General features: G+C 51.7%; 2 protein-coding genes across 9 annotated transcripts in view; both read right to left on the bottom strand.

The window, feature by feature from the left end:
* Positions 1-15,000, bottom strand: part of Nca (neurocalcin homolog) — a 626,340-nt gene that overhangs the window by 102,356 nt on the left and 508,984 nt on the right. The gene's annotated exons all lie outside the window — the stretch shown is intronic.
* LOC113819578 (neuronal calcium sensor 2) overlaps positions 1-15,000 on the bottom strand; it is a 338,619-nt gene that overhangs the window by 76,283 nt on the left and 247,336 nt on the right. Inside the window, exon 2 of one of the 4 annotated variants that reach the window (XM_070123467.1) lies at positions 8,687-8,783. The exons of the other annotated variants lie outside the window; for them this stretch is intronic. Within the exon in view, the coding sequence (XP_069979568.1) occupies positions 8,687-8,706 (20 nt within the window). The 5' untranslated portion in view covers positions 8,707-8,783. The remainder of the gene's footprint in view (positions 1-8,686; positions 8,784-15,000) is intronic. 4 annotated transcript variants of the gene reach the window in all.

Below are 15,000 nucleotides of genomic sequence, written 5' to 3'. Positions count from 1 at the left end.
ATTCCCCGGCACAGGCACACATTTCTTCGGTATTTTACAACAGCATCATATATCTCCCGCGCCAACGGCAGTTACAACCGACTTGCAAAAGTGTTTGCTCATACCTCTTTAAGGTCGCCGTCTCTATCGGAAGCGATATAAAATGTAAAGTGATATTTTACCAAATCCCGCAATAGTGTTTTTCTCGTATTTTTCGACGGCTGGAACATTTATGGAGATAGTGTTGGCGGAAAACTGCACATTTTCTTCCGTTCTCATACAAACGAGATTTCCTGCCGTCGATGCGCCTTGCTTGAAGGGAACTTTCACGTCTGTCGCGTGTGCATCTTCTCCTCTTCTCAGCTTCTCTACGAAGTGCAAATGCTCGTCTAACTCATTAATATCCGCTTCTGCTTTGGCGAGTTAATGCAAAAGTGACCTTCAATCCCCTCCATCTTTTTCCGTGTCTCAGAAACACCCTTGGGAATCGCACCTCGCCCCTTCCCATTCTCGTACAGCTCCACACGTTCTCACATTATCCACGTCGCCATCACAACAAACATTATCCCAACTCGAACGAAGACAAGCCAATGGCGCCTTGGGCTCCCCCAACCTGCAATATCCACATTTTATCCCCGTGCCATCCACACATCCACACCAATCTGCAATCCGCCCAAATCGCCCAAAAAGGTCATTGCAGGCATCGGAATGACGAGAAACTTCCTTGCCCGGGCGATAAACTTCCAGTTCCGCCCCATTATCGGGGTGGGGGGGGTGGGGGGAGGCGTACTTCGGCTTTCATTACCTCGCCAACCCCAGGCACGCGGCTTCCAAAAATACCACAAAGGACCACAAAAATAATCGATAAATGAAGGATTTAGGATATTTGCTCTCCGACGTCAGCGGGGAAATAACGCAGCGACCGAACGGACCAATCTCCTGGAGGCAAGGCTTAGGAGACTGGCTGACTGACTGCCAGGCGAACAGAGGCAGACATGTGGGCGGGCAGACAAGCTCACTCATGCAGAAAACACCTACACCCACACAAACACCCATGCGCATATAAATACTCTATAATCACCCCCCGAACACCCCCCCCCCAAAAAAAAAAAAAAAAAAAAAAAATCATAAAAATCCACATCCCCGATTCAGAGCAAAAACCGAAGAAGATTCTCGCCGCCGCAGAACCAGACGATTCCCAACTTCTCGTCCCAGTGTTTTCCTCGCGATTTGCATAAATCCATTAGGGGCAACCGGGCGAGCGGACGCAGGGACATCACTCTCATTTACAACAGTAATGACGGGGCGCGGATGATGAAGCACGGGCGCCCTGATCAGCTGTGACGGAGTGATGGAATGGGGGCGGCCTCCGTGCGTGTCATCCCAGGCCGATCGTACAAGACGCAGGGGTGGGGGGTGGAATGGTAGGGTGGGGGTCCGCATAAAATGGTGCGTGTAATCTGGACTGACATGCTTGTAAAGTGTATGTATATATGTATGCACGTCTGTATACATTACATTATGGTAACGGCAGATACAACAATAATAATGGTAGCCATTCGAAAAGGTATTATCGATATACTCTATTATCATTATCATCAATATCATTATACACCTCTATCATCATCATTGTTATTACTGTTATCATTATGATTATGACTATCATCATCATGACTATTATCAGTACTATTATTATAATCAATATCAACATCACCGCCATCATCGTCAATTATACATTATCATTACACATCGTAATATGTTACATCTCACACTACCATCACTACTATTACTATTATTATTACAAGTACTATCCTCTTCCTCATCATCACCACCATTATCATTATCACCACCACCTAAATCAAGCTGAACATCCCAGTTAAAACGTTGCAAAGAATTTCAACAACTCGGAATTAAAAAGCCCCCTCTTTTTCTCCTGAAAATGGAGGAACAATAAAATAAAATGCGAAATTCAGCAGAAAAATGGATGGCAATAACAATGAACAAAATAGAAATTAAAACATCACATAAAAAGTCTCGAAACATTTCAGAATACTTTACTTCCTATCTTTCAAGGGGGGGGGGAGAGCGAGAGAGAGAGAGAGAAAGGGTGAGAGAGAGAAAGGGAGAGAGAGAGAGAGAGAGAGAGAGAGAGAGAGAGAGAGAGAGAGAGAGAGAGAGAGAGAGAGAGAGAGAGAGAGAGAGAGAGAGAGGGAGAGGGAGAGGGAGAGGGAGAGAGAGAGAGAGAGAGAGAGAGAGAGAGAGAGAGAGAGAGAGAGAGAGAGAGAGAGAGAGAGAGAGAGAGAGAGAGGGAGAGAGAGGGGGAGAGAGAGAGAGAGAGGGAGAGGGGGAGAGAGAGAGAGAGAGGGAGAGAGAGAGAGAGAGAGAGAGAGAGAGAGAGAGAGAGAGAGAGAGAGAGAGAGAGAGAGAGAGAGAGAGAGAGAGAGAGAGAGAGAGAGAGAGAGAGAGAGACAGAGAGACAGAGAGACAGAGAGAGAGAGAGAGAGAGAGAGAGAGAGAGAGAGAGAGAGAGAGAGAGAGAGAGAGAGAGAGAGAGAGAGAGAGATTTAAAAATTAAGGAAGTCTACCACTAAACAGCACACCTACTTTCTGTAAGATAAGAATATCCCTCAATAAGCGAGAACAGCAATCATGAATAAAATCACACTAGGGTAGACCACAGTAATCGAACTTTTAATAACACTGCCAGACCGAAAATAATACTAAAAAAGGATATATCAATACGAAAAATATATTGGAAAATAAAATGGTGATCTGTCCATTTCACACGAGAACTCAGCCATCCGCCAGCTCACAGCGACACAGATTTCGCTACAGTGAATATGCCTTTAATTTCGCTCGCGGTCGGGACGCAGATCCACGACGGACCACCGCACTCAACAATCGGCCTCCGGGGTAGCCCACGGATGCGGTTCCATCACAATCTGTCCTCATCCTCACGCTTGCTCCTCGGGGCAAACCAGCTGCCCGGCGGTGACATGAACGAGGCCCGTGAACGAATCGCCCCCTTCGACGGAGGCAAATAATGTCGGGAAAACAAGGCGGCACCTTCGCCCCGAAATGTATCACGAGGTATCGCTGCGTGATCGGATTCCGGCGCGCCAAGATTTAGTGCTGCGGATCGGGTGTCGGATTCCAGATTACCTCGTTCCGGCCCCGTGTTCGTTATCCGTTTTCGTAATTCTCGTAAGAGGAAATCGTCGGCGTGCCCCGTTAACGGCCAAGCGCTTGCCTGCATAGCGAACACTGGCACTCGCGGGGATATACGGTGAGGAAGATAGACTCGCTCGCTATCTCCTCCTTTCTTGCTGGCGAACTGGCAGACAGACGAACTGGCGAACAGGTTACCAGACCGACAGACGCACGAACGCACGTGCAAACACAACCAAAGGAAGAGGGACAGAGCAACAAACACAGAGAGAGAATCGAGCAATCACGCAGCGGACAATCGAGAGAGGAAACGGGTAACATTAGGCGCCTTTCATCCCCGCCGCACAAAGGTGACCCACACGGCGCCCGCGTCACTGCCCACAACCGCACGGGTCAGGGCGGCGGGCGAGGGGCTCATGCTCCACCTGCGCCACTCACGCACAGGGCGCGCACTCAGTCTGCCCTCCTTGCAGACGGGGAAGGGAGGGCGGGGCTTTGGTGTGCCACGGAGGGAAATACGCCGACCTTTCCTTCAACCACGCTATTGGGCACACCTGAACACACATACAGACACACACGTATAAACATGTATTTAAATATACGTGTGTGTGTTGTATATGTATATGTATGTATGTATGTATGTATGTATATATATGTATATGTATATGTATATATATATGTATATATATATATATATATATATATATATATATATATATATATATATATATATATATATATATATATATATATATATATAAAGCAGGGCCAGAATCCCAAGCAGACATTCGCGGAGCCCGACGTGCCGAGGGCGCGTCGGGCGCACCCGCCGAGATGTCCCCCCGTTCAGCTCCGCATCAATATCACATTTCCCCAGAGCGATTTGCACGGCGCTCCCGCGGCTCTGTGAACACCGCTTCTGGCCCTTGGAACACCCATAACACCCGGTAACTGACCAATATGCTGTTTTACGAGGTATCATGACTACAAATGACAACATCAACTTTATTTACGGAGCTTAACGCCGCATCTCGTCAACTTGTGGCCTCTGTTGGTCGCGTACACAAATCTATGCACTCACACGCACACGTCCACGCATTTGCAAAATAGGATTCATGGGGAGAGTTTCCTCTTTACAACGGCAACGCTGCCAATTCATTTCCTCCCAAAGGGATTATTCAGAATCAAGCAAGAACCATTTCATCACACATTCTCATCCACGGCGCACGTGTCTTGGAGAAGGGGCAGAATTCCTGCTTGGAAGCTACGCCACAGAAGCGCCGTATGGCCCTGTGTTGCTTCGAAATACGTACCGCACAAACATATAGCAAGAACATAAAGACGAAAAAATGAGCAGGTTTGGCCATGGCGTTGTGGACTCGAGGTAAACAAACGGCATGTCGTGTGTGTTGACCTCTGGCGCTGCACAAGCCCTGCCGTGACCTCGGTGCACTCAGCCACTGCGCCCTGCTCACCAAACATGCATCAAAGTCATGCATGAAAAACTGTGGCAAAAACCCTGTTCAAATACGGCTAAAACATTCCTTTTAACCCCGTGTCAAGCAGAACAAATGTACAATACGCTTTAAACTAAAGGTGATTTTCAAAGTTAACTTCCAGCCTTCACAAACACACGCGGCCGCAGAAAAGATGGAAAGGAATTGAAATATCGCCTCTCTCCCACATCTACCTCTGCATCTCACCCTTTTCTCTGCCTCGTACTCTATCTGACGGTCTCTGTGCTTCTCTACCTCTGCCCTCCCTCTCCCTCTCTCCCTCTCTCCCTCTCCCTCTCCCTCTCCCTCTCCCTCTCCCTCTCCCTCTCCCTCTCCCTCTCCCTCTCTCTCTCTCTGTCTGTCCGTCTGTCTGTCTGTCTGTCTGTCTGTCTCTCTCCCCCCCAAACACACACACACACACACAGAAAGAGAGAGAGAGAGTCCGTCAGACCACTCTGGGCAGCAGTATCTGCCCGACATGACCAATCAGGAGATGTCAGGGTAACTCTGACAAATAGTGTACCTAGCCCTGGGATAGCGGGGGGGGGGGGTGAAAATAGAGGGAAGGTGGTGATGAAAACAGAAGGGGGGGGCGAAAACAGGGAGGGAGGTTTTGTGGGTGGTAATGGGGAGGGGGTGGGGGACAGGGAAGGAGGATTTGTGGGTTGTGGTGTTGGTGGTGGGGAGAGAGACAGGGAGGGAGATTTGGTGGGTGGTGTTGGGGTTGGGCGAGATGTTTGCTTGGGTGGTGGGAGGTTTAAGGGGGGAGGGGTGGGGGGGGGGGGGTGGCAGGAGAAGGGAGCGCACGCCACCCGTCAAAACGCAATAACCAAATTGTGGCAAATGTCATTACTGATTCACTTGCGGCACGAAGGCAATAGCTGGGTAAACGAGCACGTGAGGGTCGGTGCTGCATTGTTTTTGTGGCGCGAGCAATTCCAATGCATGTTTCGCACGGTGGTGGGGGTGGGGATGGGGGTGGGGTAGTTTTTCTAATGGGGGGATGGGGGTAGAGCGTTTCTAATGGGGGGTGTTAACAATGGGGAGGTAGAGTGTTTCTAATGGGGGTAGAGTGTTTCTATTGGGGGCAGAGCTCTTCTAATGGGGAGTAGAGCGTTTCTAATGGGGGTAGAGTGTTTCTAATGGGGAGGTAGTGTTTCTAATGGGGGTAGAGTATTTCTTATGGGGAGGTAGTGTGTTTCTAATGGGTGGGAGGTAGAGTGTATATGAGGGGTAGAGTGTTTCTAATGGGGAGGTAGAGTGTTTCTAATGGGGAGGTAGAGTGTTTCTAATGGGGAGGTAGTGTTTCTAATGGGGAGGTAGAGTGTTTCTAAAGGGGGGGTCGAGTGTTAACAATGGGGAGGTAGAGCGTATCTAATGGGGGGTAGAGTGTTTCTAATGGGGGGGGGGGTAGAGTGTTTCTAATGGGAGGGGGTAGAGCTCTTCTAATGGGGGTAGAGTTTTTCTAATGGGGGGGGTAAAGTTTTTCTAATGGGGAGGTAGTGTGTTTCTAATGGGTGGGAGATAGAGTGTTTAGGGGGGTAGAGTGCTTCTAATGGGGAAGGGGGAATCCATTTACAGTTAGACTCCAACTAAAAATTACCGTACGAAAGAGACGCATATCAAAAATACCCGCACACGAGCAGTTTTGTGCATGTGGGTAACTCTGCCAGCAAAACAGACATAACCCAAGTAAATGATGTTTATTCTGCGGTGACTGTTTACTTTCCTCGTGTATGCACTGCGGTGGATCCGTGTCCTATGAATGTGAATATTATGCAATGGTGAATATAACAAACCAGGAGTCTAATACCTGCAGAATCGCCAAAATATACAGAATAAGGACAAAATTCAAAATTCGCACAACCCAGACAGCCAACCAATTAATAAACAAACAAAGTCGAGAGACGCTTTTCCCCCCTGCAAGCCCGTCGCCGCTGTCCGTGTTGCCACAGCTTCATCCGAGGCCGAGGCAACACCAGTCAAGGCCGAGGCAACACCAGTCGAGGCCGAGGCAACAGCAGTCGAGGCCAAGGCAACAGCAGTCGAGGCCGAGGCAACACCAGTCGAGGCCGAGGCAACAGCAGTCGAGGCCGAGGCAACAGCAGTCGAGGCCGAGGCAACAGCAGTCGAGGCCGAGGCAACACCAGTCGAGGCCAAGGCAACACCAGTCGAGGCCAAGGCAACAGCAGTCGAGGCCGAGGCAACACCAGTCGAGGCCGAGGCAACACCAGTCGAGGCCGAGGCAACACCAGTCGAGGCCGAGGCAACACCAGTCGAGGCCAAGGCAACACCAGTCGAGGCCGAGGCAACACCAGTCGAGGCCAAGGCAACACCAGTCGAGGCCGAGGCAACACCAGTCGAGGCCAAGGCAACACCAGTCGAGGCCGAGGCAACACCAGTCGAGGCCGAGGCAACACCAGTCGAGGCCAAGGCAACACCAGTCGAGGCCAAGGCAACACCAGTCGAGGCCGAGGCAACACCAGTCGAGGCCGAGGCAACACCAGTCGAGGCCGAGGCAACACCAGTCGAGGCCGAGGCAACACCAGTCGAGGCCGAGGCAACACCAGTCGAGGCCGAGGCAACACCAGTCGAGGCCAAGGCAACACCAGTCGAGGCCGAGGCAACACCAGTCGAGGCCGAGGCAACACCAGTCGAGGCCAAGGCAACACCAGTCGAGGCCGAGGCAACACCAGTCGAGGCCAAGGCAACACCAGTCGAGGCCGAGGCAACACCAGTCGAGGCCGAGGCAACACCAGTCGAGGCCAAGGCAACACCAGTCGAGGCCAAGGCAACACCAGTCGAGGCCGAGGCAACACCAGTCGAGGCCGAGGCAACACCAGTCGAGGCCAAGGCAACACCAGTCGAGGCCAAGGCAACACCAGTCGAGGCCGAGGCAACACCAGTCGAGGCCAAGGCAACACCAGTCGAGGCCGAGGCAACACCAGTCGAGGCCAAGGCAACACCAGTCGAGGCCAAGGCAACACCAGTCGAGGCCGAGGCAACACCAGTCGAGGCCGAGGCAACACCAGTCGAGGCCGAGGCAACACCAGTCGAGGCCAAGGCAACACCAGTCGAGGCCAAGGCAACACCAGTCGAGGCCGAGGCAACACCAGTCGAGGCCAAGGCAACACCAGTCGAGGCCGAGGCAACAGCAGTCGAGGCCGAGGCAACACCAGTCGAGGCCGAGGCAACAGCAGTCGAGGCCAAGGCAACACCAGTCGAGGCCGAGGCAACACCAGTCGAGGCCAAGGCAACACCAGTCGAGGCCGAGGCAACAGCAGTCGAGGCCGAGGCAACACCAGTCGAGGCCGAGGCAACACCAGTCGAGGCCAAGGCAACACCAGTCGAGGCCGAGGCAACAGCAGTCGAGGCCGAGGCAACACCAGTCGAGGCCGAGGCAACACCAGTCGAGGCCAAGGCAACACCAGTCGAGGCCGAGGCAACACCAGTCGAGGCCGAGGCAACACCAGTCGAGGCCAAGGCAACACCAGTCGAGGCCGAGGCAACACCAGTCGAGGCCAAGGCAACACCAGTCGAGGCCGAGGCAACAGCAGTCGAGGCCGAGGCAACACCAGTCGAGGCCGAGGCAACACCAGTCGAGGCCAAGGCAACACCAGTCGAGGCCGAGGCAACAGCAGTCGAGGCCAAGGCAACACCAGTCGAGGCCGAGGCAACAGCAGTCGAGGCCGAGGCAACACCAGACGAGGCCGAGGCAACACCAGCCGGCATAACTCCATTTCCTCGAGGCACGCCGATAAGACTCCCCCCCCCCCACGAGCAGTTACCATAAAACTCCCTTTGAAAAAAAAAGAAGTCCCCAAGCAAGCAAACGCACCGCCATAGAGAACCCGCCCAAGGGACCATGGGCGTGAGAGAACCGCCCTTCCTGCAACCTCGCCCTCGCCCTCGCACGACCCGGACCCGCCACGCACGCCAGCCAGCGAGCGGAGGAGGAGCAAGCAAGCAACAAAGGTACACGACGTTAACCTTTCAGCTGGCGAGCGAAATGCCAAAGGTCTCGCTGTTTACTCATTACTCACACGATGTGCTCCGTCTTCATACGTCCTCATTTATCATTCATGATATGCGCGCTCGGTCTCGTTCTCCCATGCACTGTCATCCTTCCCGGAGAACATGCTGATGACGATGACGATAAAGATAGTATTTGTTATCACTTAAAGGAAATGCAGTAATTTCTAAGAGATGAAAGTGGTAATAAAATAACGATGACGATTATGATGATGATGATGATTGGTGATGATAATGATGGATGGCGATGGTAATGATTGATGATGATGATGATGATTGATGATGGTGGTTGATGCTGATGATGACGATTATTATCATTATCATTATCATTACTATTATTACTATTATCATAATTTTTATTGGTATCATTATTATTATTAAGAGGAGGATGACGATGGCGACTATGATGATAAAACTTCAATTTCGTCTATAACAATAATGCTCCACCTGCTATCACTACAGACACTATCATCCTCATTTTTATCACAAATGATATCACTACTATCACAACTATCAGTATTGCAACTACGACTTTTACTACAGTTCCTTCCATTACCACTTCTACCAACACTACTACTTACATTTTAACTAATAATAACGATGATGATGATAGTAATTAATAGAAACCATTACGACAGTAATACTTATTATTGCAGTACTAGTAGTTGTTGGTGCTATTCTACTGCTATAACTGTTTTCAAAAATACTACTATAGCTGCTATAACTAGAATACGTTGATTATTGATGTTGGTGAAGGCGGTGGAGGTGGAGCAGGAGATGGTGGCGAGGAGATGAGGCGGTGCTCTTGGCGACGATATAGGTGGAGGGGGTGGTGGGGGGGGACGTTGAAGGGGAGGGCGAAGAGAAAAGGAGAGGAGGAGGTGGTGGTGGTGGAGGAGGAAGAGGACGAGGAAAGGAGAAGAGGTGATGATGGTGGAGGAGGAAAGGAGAGGAGGAGGTGATGCTGGAGGAGGGAGAGGAGGGGATGATGGGGGAGGAGGAAGAGGAGGAAAGGAGAGGAGGAGGTGGTGGTGGCGGAGGAACAGGAGGGGTGACGGTGGAGGAGGAAGAGGAGGAAAGGAGAGGAGGGGGTGATGGTGGAGGGAGAGGAGGGGGTGATGGTGGAGGAAGAGGAGGAGGAAATGAGAGGGGGTGACGGTGGAGGAGGAAGCGGAGGAAAGGAGAGGAGGAGGTGGTGGTGGAGGAGGAAGAGGAGGAGGAAAGAAGAGGAGGGGTGATGGTGGAGGAGGGAGAGGAGGAGGTGATTGTGGATGAGGAAGGGGAGGAAAGGAGAGGAGGGGTGATGGTGGAGGAGGGAGAGGAGGAGGTGATGGAGGAGGAGGAAAGGAGAGGAGGGGGTTATAGTGGAGGAGGAAGAGGAGGGAGGAAAGGAGAGGAGGGGGTGATGGTGGAGGAGGAGAGGAGGAGAGGAGGAAGAAGAGGAGGAGGAAGGGAGAGGAGGGGTGATGGTGGAGGAGGGAGAGGAGGAGGTGATTGTGGAAGAGGAAGGGGAGGAAAGGAGAGGAGGGGATGATGGTGGAGGAGAAAGGAGGAGGAGGTTGTGGTGGAAGAGGAAAGGAAAGGGGAAGGGGGGGAGGAGGAGGCCGACGAAGAGGAAAAGGAGGAAAAGGACGTAGAGGAGGAAGAGAAGGTGGAGAAAAAAAGGAGGAAGAGAAGGAAGAGATGGAGATGGAGATGGAGGAGGAGGAGGAGGAGGAGGAGGAGGAGGAGGAGGTGGAGGAGGAAGAGAAGGAAGAGATGGAGATGGAGGAGGAGGAGGAGGAGGAAGAGAAGGGAGAGATGGAGAAGGAGGAGGAGGAAGAGGAGGAGAAGAAGGTGATGCTAGAAACAGCAGTGGAGGAGGAGGGGGTGAAGGCGGTGGAAGTAGTAGCGCAAATAGAGTTGGAGGTGTTAATAACAACTCTAATAACGATATCAGCGCCGTAATAACCACACTAATGAGAAAATCAATCAACGCCAATAAACAATAAATCTGAGCAAGGAACGACGGCGCGAATTCTCCTCCGGCGGACTTGGGGGGGGGGGGGAGGCGCCTTCTCCGCCCACACGGCATCCCACAGCGACCATAAGGAAAGGGAAAGAAAGGGAAGGAATGAGTAAATGAGGGAAGGGAGGCGAGGCAAAGGGCGTGATGAGGAAAGGGGGAAACGAAGGAGGAAGGACAACAGCGGGGGTGCGGGGAAGAAAGGAAGTGAGGCAGGAAGAAGGGCGAAGAGGGGAGGGATGATAAAGGAGAGGAGTGGGGGAGGGGAGAGAAGAATGAAAAGACGTGGAGGGACAATAAGGTGAAGGATAATCAGGGAAGAAGGAATTGCCACGGAAGGATCATTAGGGAAACGGATAATCAAGGAAGAAAGGAGAGGTATGGAGGAATAATAAGGGAAAGGGATAATCGGAGAATATGGAAAATGCATGGAAGGATAATAAGGAAACGGATAATCAAAGGACCAAGGAGCTGACGTAAAGAAAAAGAAAAATCAAGCAGGAGGTGGGCACTCACCCCCCCCCTCCCGCTGCCCAGGACGACACGGCGAGACACGGGGCACTCCCTGCCCGAGCGCCTTGCCCGTCCGTGGCACTGCGTCTTTAACCGTAAACTCACAGAGCTGGCTTGTTTTCTTAAGGAAATAACAGAACTACATCAACGCGGAGAGCATTAACCCGGACGCCTTTCTCTTCCGCCGCGAGACAGCTCTGCCTCCGAAGTTTGTTTTTTTTCCTTATCTCATTCCGTTGCGGACCGGGATCCTCACGGCGCACGGAGAGGCAAGTTCACAGATCCGACCCCGCCGCCAAAACACCCCACGCCCACCAGCGAACGAGATCCACTCGCCGGCCACGTTCCCGAAGGCGTGAATACTTGATGACGCATTATCCGAAATGCCACACTCCCCCCGCCGCTCAGATATCCGTTTTATACCCGACCGCAGCTCAGTCCACACTTGAAACCAGGCCGTAAAATGTGTTCCTCCTGCAACTCATCCCTCGCCTGGAGCCATACTTATCACCAGGCTCATCCTCACACCTCGATCAGTCCCGCCCAGCTTGCCGAAACCAGAACCCCAAGCCGCTAAAAAACTTTTGGGTTCAGTATGCACATGCACAGGGTTCATGGCCATATAACTGCCGCACTTGAACCCATAAAATGTTCGTTTCCACACCTGCGTCAACTTTGCACATGTGTTCTCCTCATATTGAACCTAAATCTTAGTAAGGGGAGTACACACCTGGATTCTTAGCATGAACACAAATGTTGAGAAGGGGGAGAGGGAGAGGGAGAGGGAGAGGGAGAGGGAGAGGGAGAGGGAGAGGGAGAGGGAGAGGGAGAGGGAGAGGGAGAGGGAGAGGGAGAGGAGGAGGGAGAGGGAGAGGGAGAGGGAGAGAGAGAGAGAGAGGGAGAGAGAGAGAGAGAGAGGGAGAGAGAGAGAGAGAGAGAGAGAGAGAGAGAGAGGGAGAGGGAGAGGGAGAGAGAGAGAGAGAGAGAGAGAGAGAGAGAGAGAGAGAGAGAGAGAGAGAGAGAGAGAGAGAGAGAGAGAGAGAGAGGGAGAGGGAGAGGGAGAGGGAGAGGGAGAGGGAGAGGGAGAGGGAGAGGGAGAGGGAGAGAGAGGGAGAGGAGAGAGAGAGAGAGAGAGGGAGAGAGAGAGAGAGAGAGGAGAGAGAGAGAGAGAGAGAGAGAGAGAGAGAGAGGGAGAGGGAGAGGGAGAGAGAGAGAGAGAGAGAGAGAGAGAGAGAGAGAGAGAGAGAGAGAGAGAGAGAGAGAGAGAGAGAGAGAGAGAGGAGAGGGAGAGGGAGAGGGAGAGAGAGAGAGAGAGAGAGAGAGAGAGAGAGAGAGAGAGAGAGAGAGAGAGAAAGGTGGGGGAGAGGATGAGGGAGGGAGAAGGAGAGACAGAGATAGAGAAATGCCGACAGACAGAGATATACAGACAGACGGACAAACGAGCAGTCAGAGTGCCCTTGTAGGTCCCCAATAACCGTGGCCATCTTCCCAAGCGCATCTCTTCTTCACCGAAGCTTCACCAAACAACTTTGCCGACTTCTACAACAGACAGATAACAGCAAAATAACGGAGCTAACACAAGCAGCGAAGTTGCGAGGGCGGAAACACTTCCCCGAAATGCCGCTCTCTCCCGCTCCCCACTCGAGCGCCCGAACCGAGTCGGAAAGGCAGAAAATGATGGCTCTACGCGGCGGGCCCCCGAGGGACCTATTTACACGGCGCCGCGCCAGGGACTTGTGGCACGCTCGCTGTCAGGCCGCGTTGCTATTCCTCGCGTCTCCCAAGGTGACACTTTATGAAAACGTTCCGCGGCGCTTGGATAAATCCTATAGTTTGTCTGGTATACAGAGATTAAAAAAGTTTGCTCCTCGTCCCCCTCCGGCACAGGGAAAAGTTGGCAGGGGAAGGGACAGGCGGAGAGGCGCGCTGTCAATTATTCACGAAAACATTGTGCACAGACGGAGGTTGAATCACACCGCCTTCGCTGGACCAAACAAAAAGCGCCTCCTCTGCGAGCGACGCCCAAAGAGCGCTTGGATGTCACAGGAATTCCCCTGACGGCGGCGCCACACGGACAGCAGGAATTCATCCAATATTGACATCGCCAGAGATGGCTGTGGCAGGGGAAGCTCCGGCCGAAGGTGGATGTCTAAAGTGTAGCTTGCTGGGGACTCTGGATTAAGTGTTCCACTATATTGATTACTACCTGTCTACCTGCCCTGCCAGCCAGGGCGCCGACACTCCTTCCCTCTCCCGAACTACACAGTGCCTTGTAACACCGCCTTGGCACCGTCATTCCCCAGTAAATTTACCCGTACGCCAGTCACGCAACCGAATGATTTCATTTGTCACGCCGGCTTGTCGGAACTACAACACCAAGCAAAGTCACAAAATAATTTTCCTTATCATAATTTATAATCAACGGTTCCACAATAATTTAGTCTGATGCCTTCAAGCCAAGATAGGTCGCTGCACTGCCAAGCACAATGAACTGAACCATATTCAATAGCAAGAGATCTGCCTGCAAATGCATACTATAAAAGCTCCTAATTAAAAATTACATTTCCTTTGTTCAGCCAGCGAACAGACACACATTCAGACAGAGACACGGACACTGATGCAGACAGATGTATAAACAGGCAGGCAAGCAGCCACGCAGACCAACGCACGCGCACACACACACACACACACACACACACACACACACACACACACACACACATACATACACACATACACACACACACACACACACACACTCACAAACACATACACAAACACATACACACACAAATACAAACACACACAGATACACAAACACATACACACACAAATACAAACACATACACACACAAATACAAACACACACAGATACACAAACACATACACACACACATACAAACACATACACACACACACATACACACACACACGCACACAACGAACTGACACTAAGGGCGACCAAATAACGAGCCAGGGCGGAGTGCAGGATAGAACGTAGCCCCCCCCTCCCCCCTCCCCCCACCCGCCAGTACAACACGAGCAAGCAAGCGCGTGCATCGGCAATCGCATTTAGAATCGCAATCAGATATTCGTGTCTCGATTTTTTTTATACGTATATAGCACCCGCTCCCAATCAATACCGTTCGACCCGCCTCCAGAACCGCGAGAACCGCCCTCCTTCATACCTCGCGGGGCAGCCAATCGCCAACGGGAGCGGGCGTGGGCGGGCGTGGGCGGGCGAGGGAGAGGCCCACGGCGTAGAGAGGCCGACGCCAGGCAGCATGTCGGGAGTTGGCGGCCCGAATCACGCTGGCTGTCCAATTAGCATATTCACGATGCAGTTATCAGCGCTCCTAAACTGAGTCATAATGGCAATAACAATAACAATAATAATAATAATAATAATCATGACGATGATGGCATATAATGATAATGTCATGTTGACAACTGCAACATCAGCACCGATTGGGGTGGCGGCGGTGGTGGTCTTGTTTTTGTTGATGATGATGGTGATGATGGTGGTGATGGTGGTGACGGTGGTGATGACGGTGATGGTAATAACAAGGGTGATGATGGTTGCTGCTTCTACTAATAATGATTGCAGTGACGGTGATAATGGTGATTAATCATGATGATAACGGTGGCACTGATACCAGTGGTGGAGTGTTTTGGTGTCGGTGCTGGTGATGGCTCTGGCGATAAAATAGATGAATAGATAGAGAAAAAAAATAGAAAAAGTCCTACTGCCCCTGAAAAACGGGGGAAATTCCTGAACACTTCTAAACAAAACAAAAAATATAATTG

Source organism: Penaeus vannamei, chromosome 7, assembly GCF_042767895.1.
Source record: "Penaeus vannamei isolate JL-2024 chromosome 7, ASM4276789v1, whole genome shotgun sequence".
In the NCBI taxonomy this organism is placed as follows: domain Eukaryota; kingdom Metazoa; phylum Arthropoda; class Malacostraca; order Decapoda; family Penaeidae; genus Penaeus; species Penaeus vannamei.
Note: the sequence above shows the minus strand (reverse complement) of the source record. Positions and strands in the feature narration are given on the sequence as shown.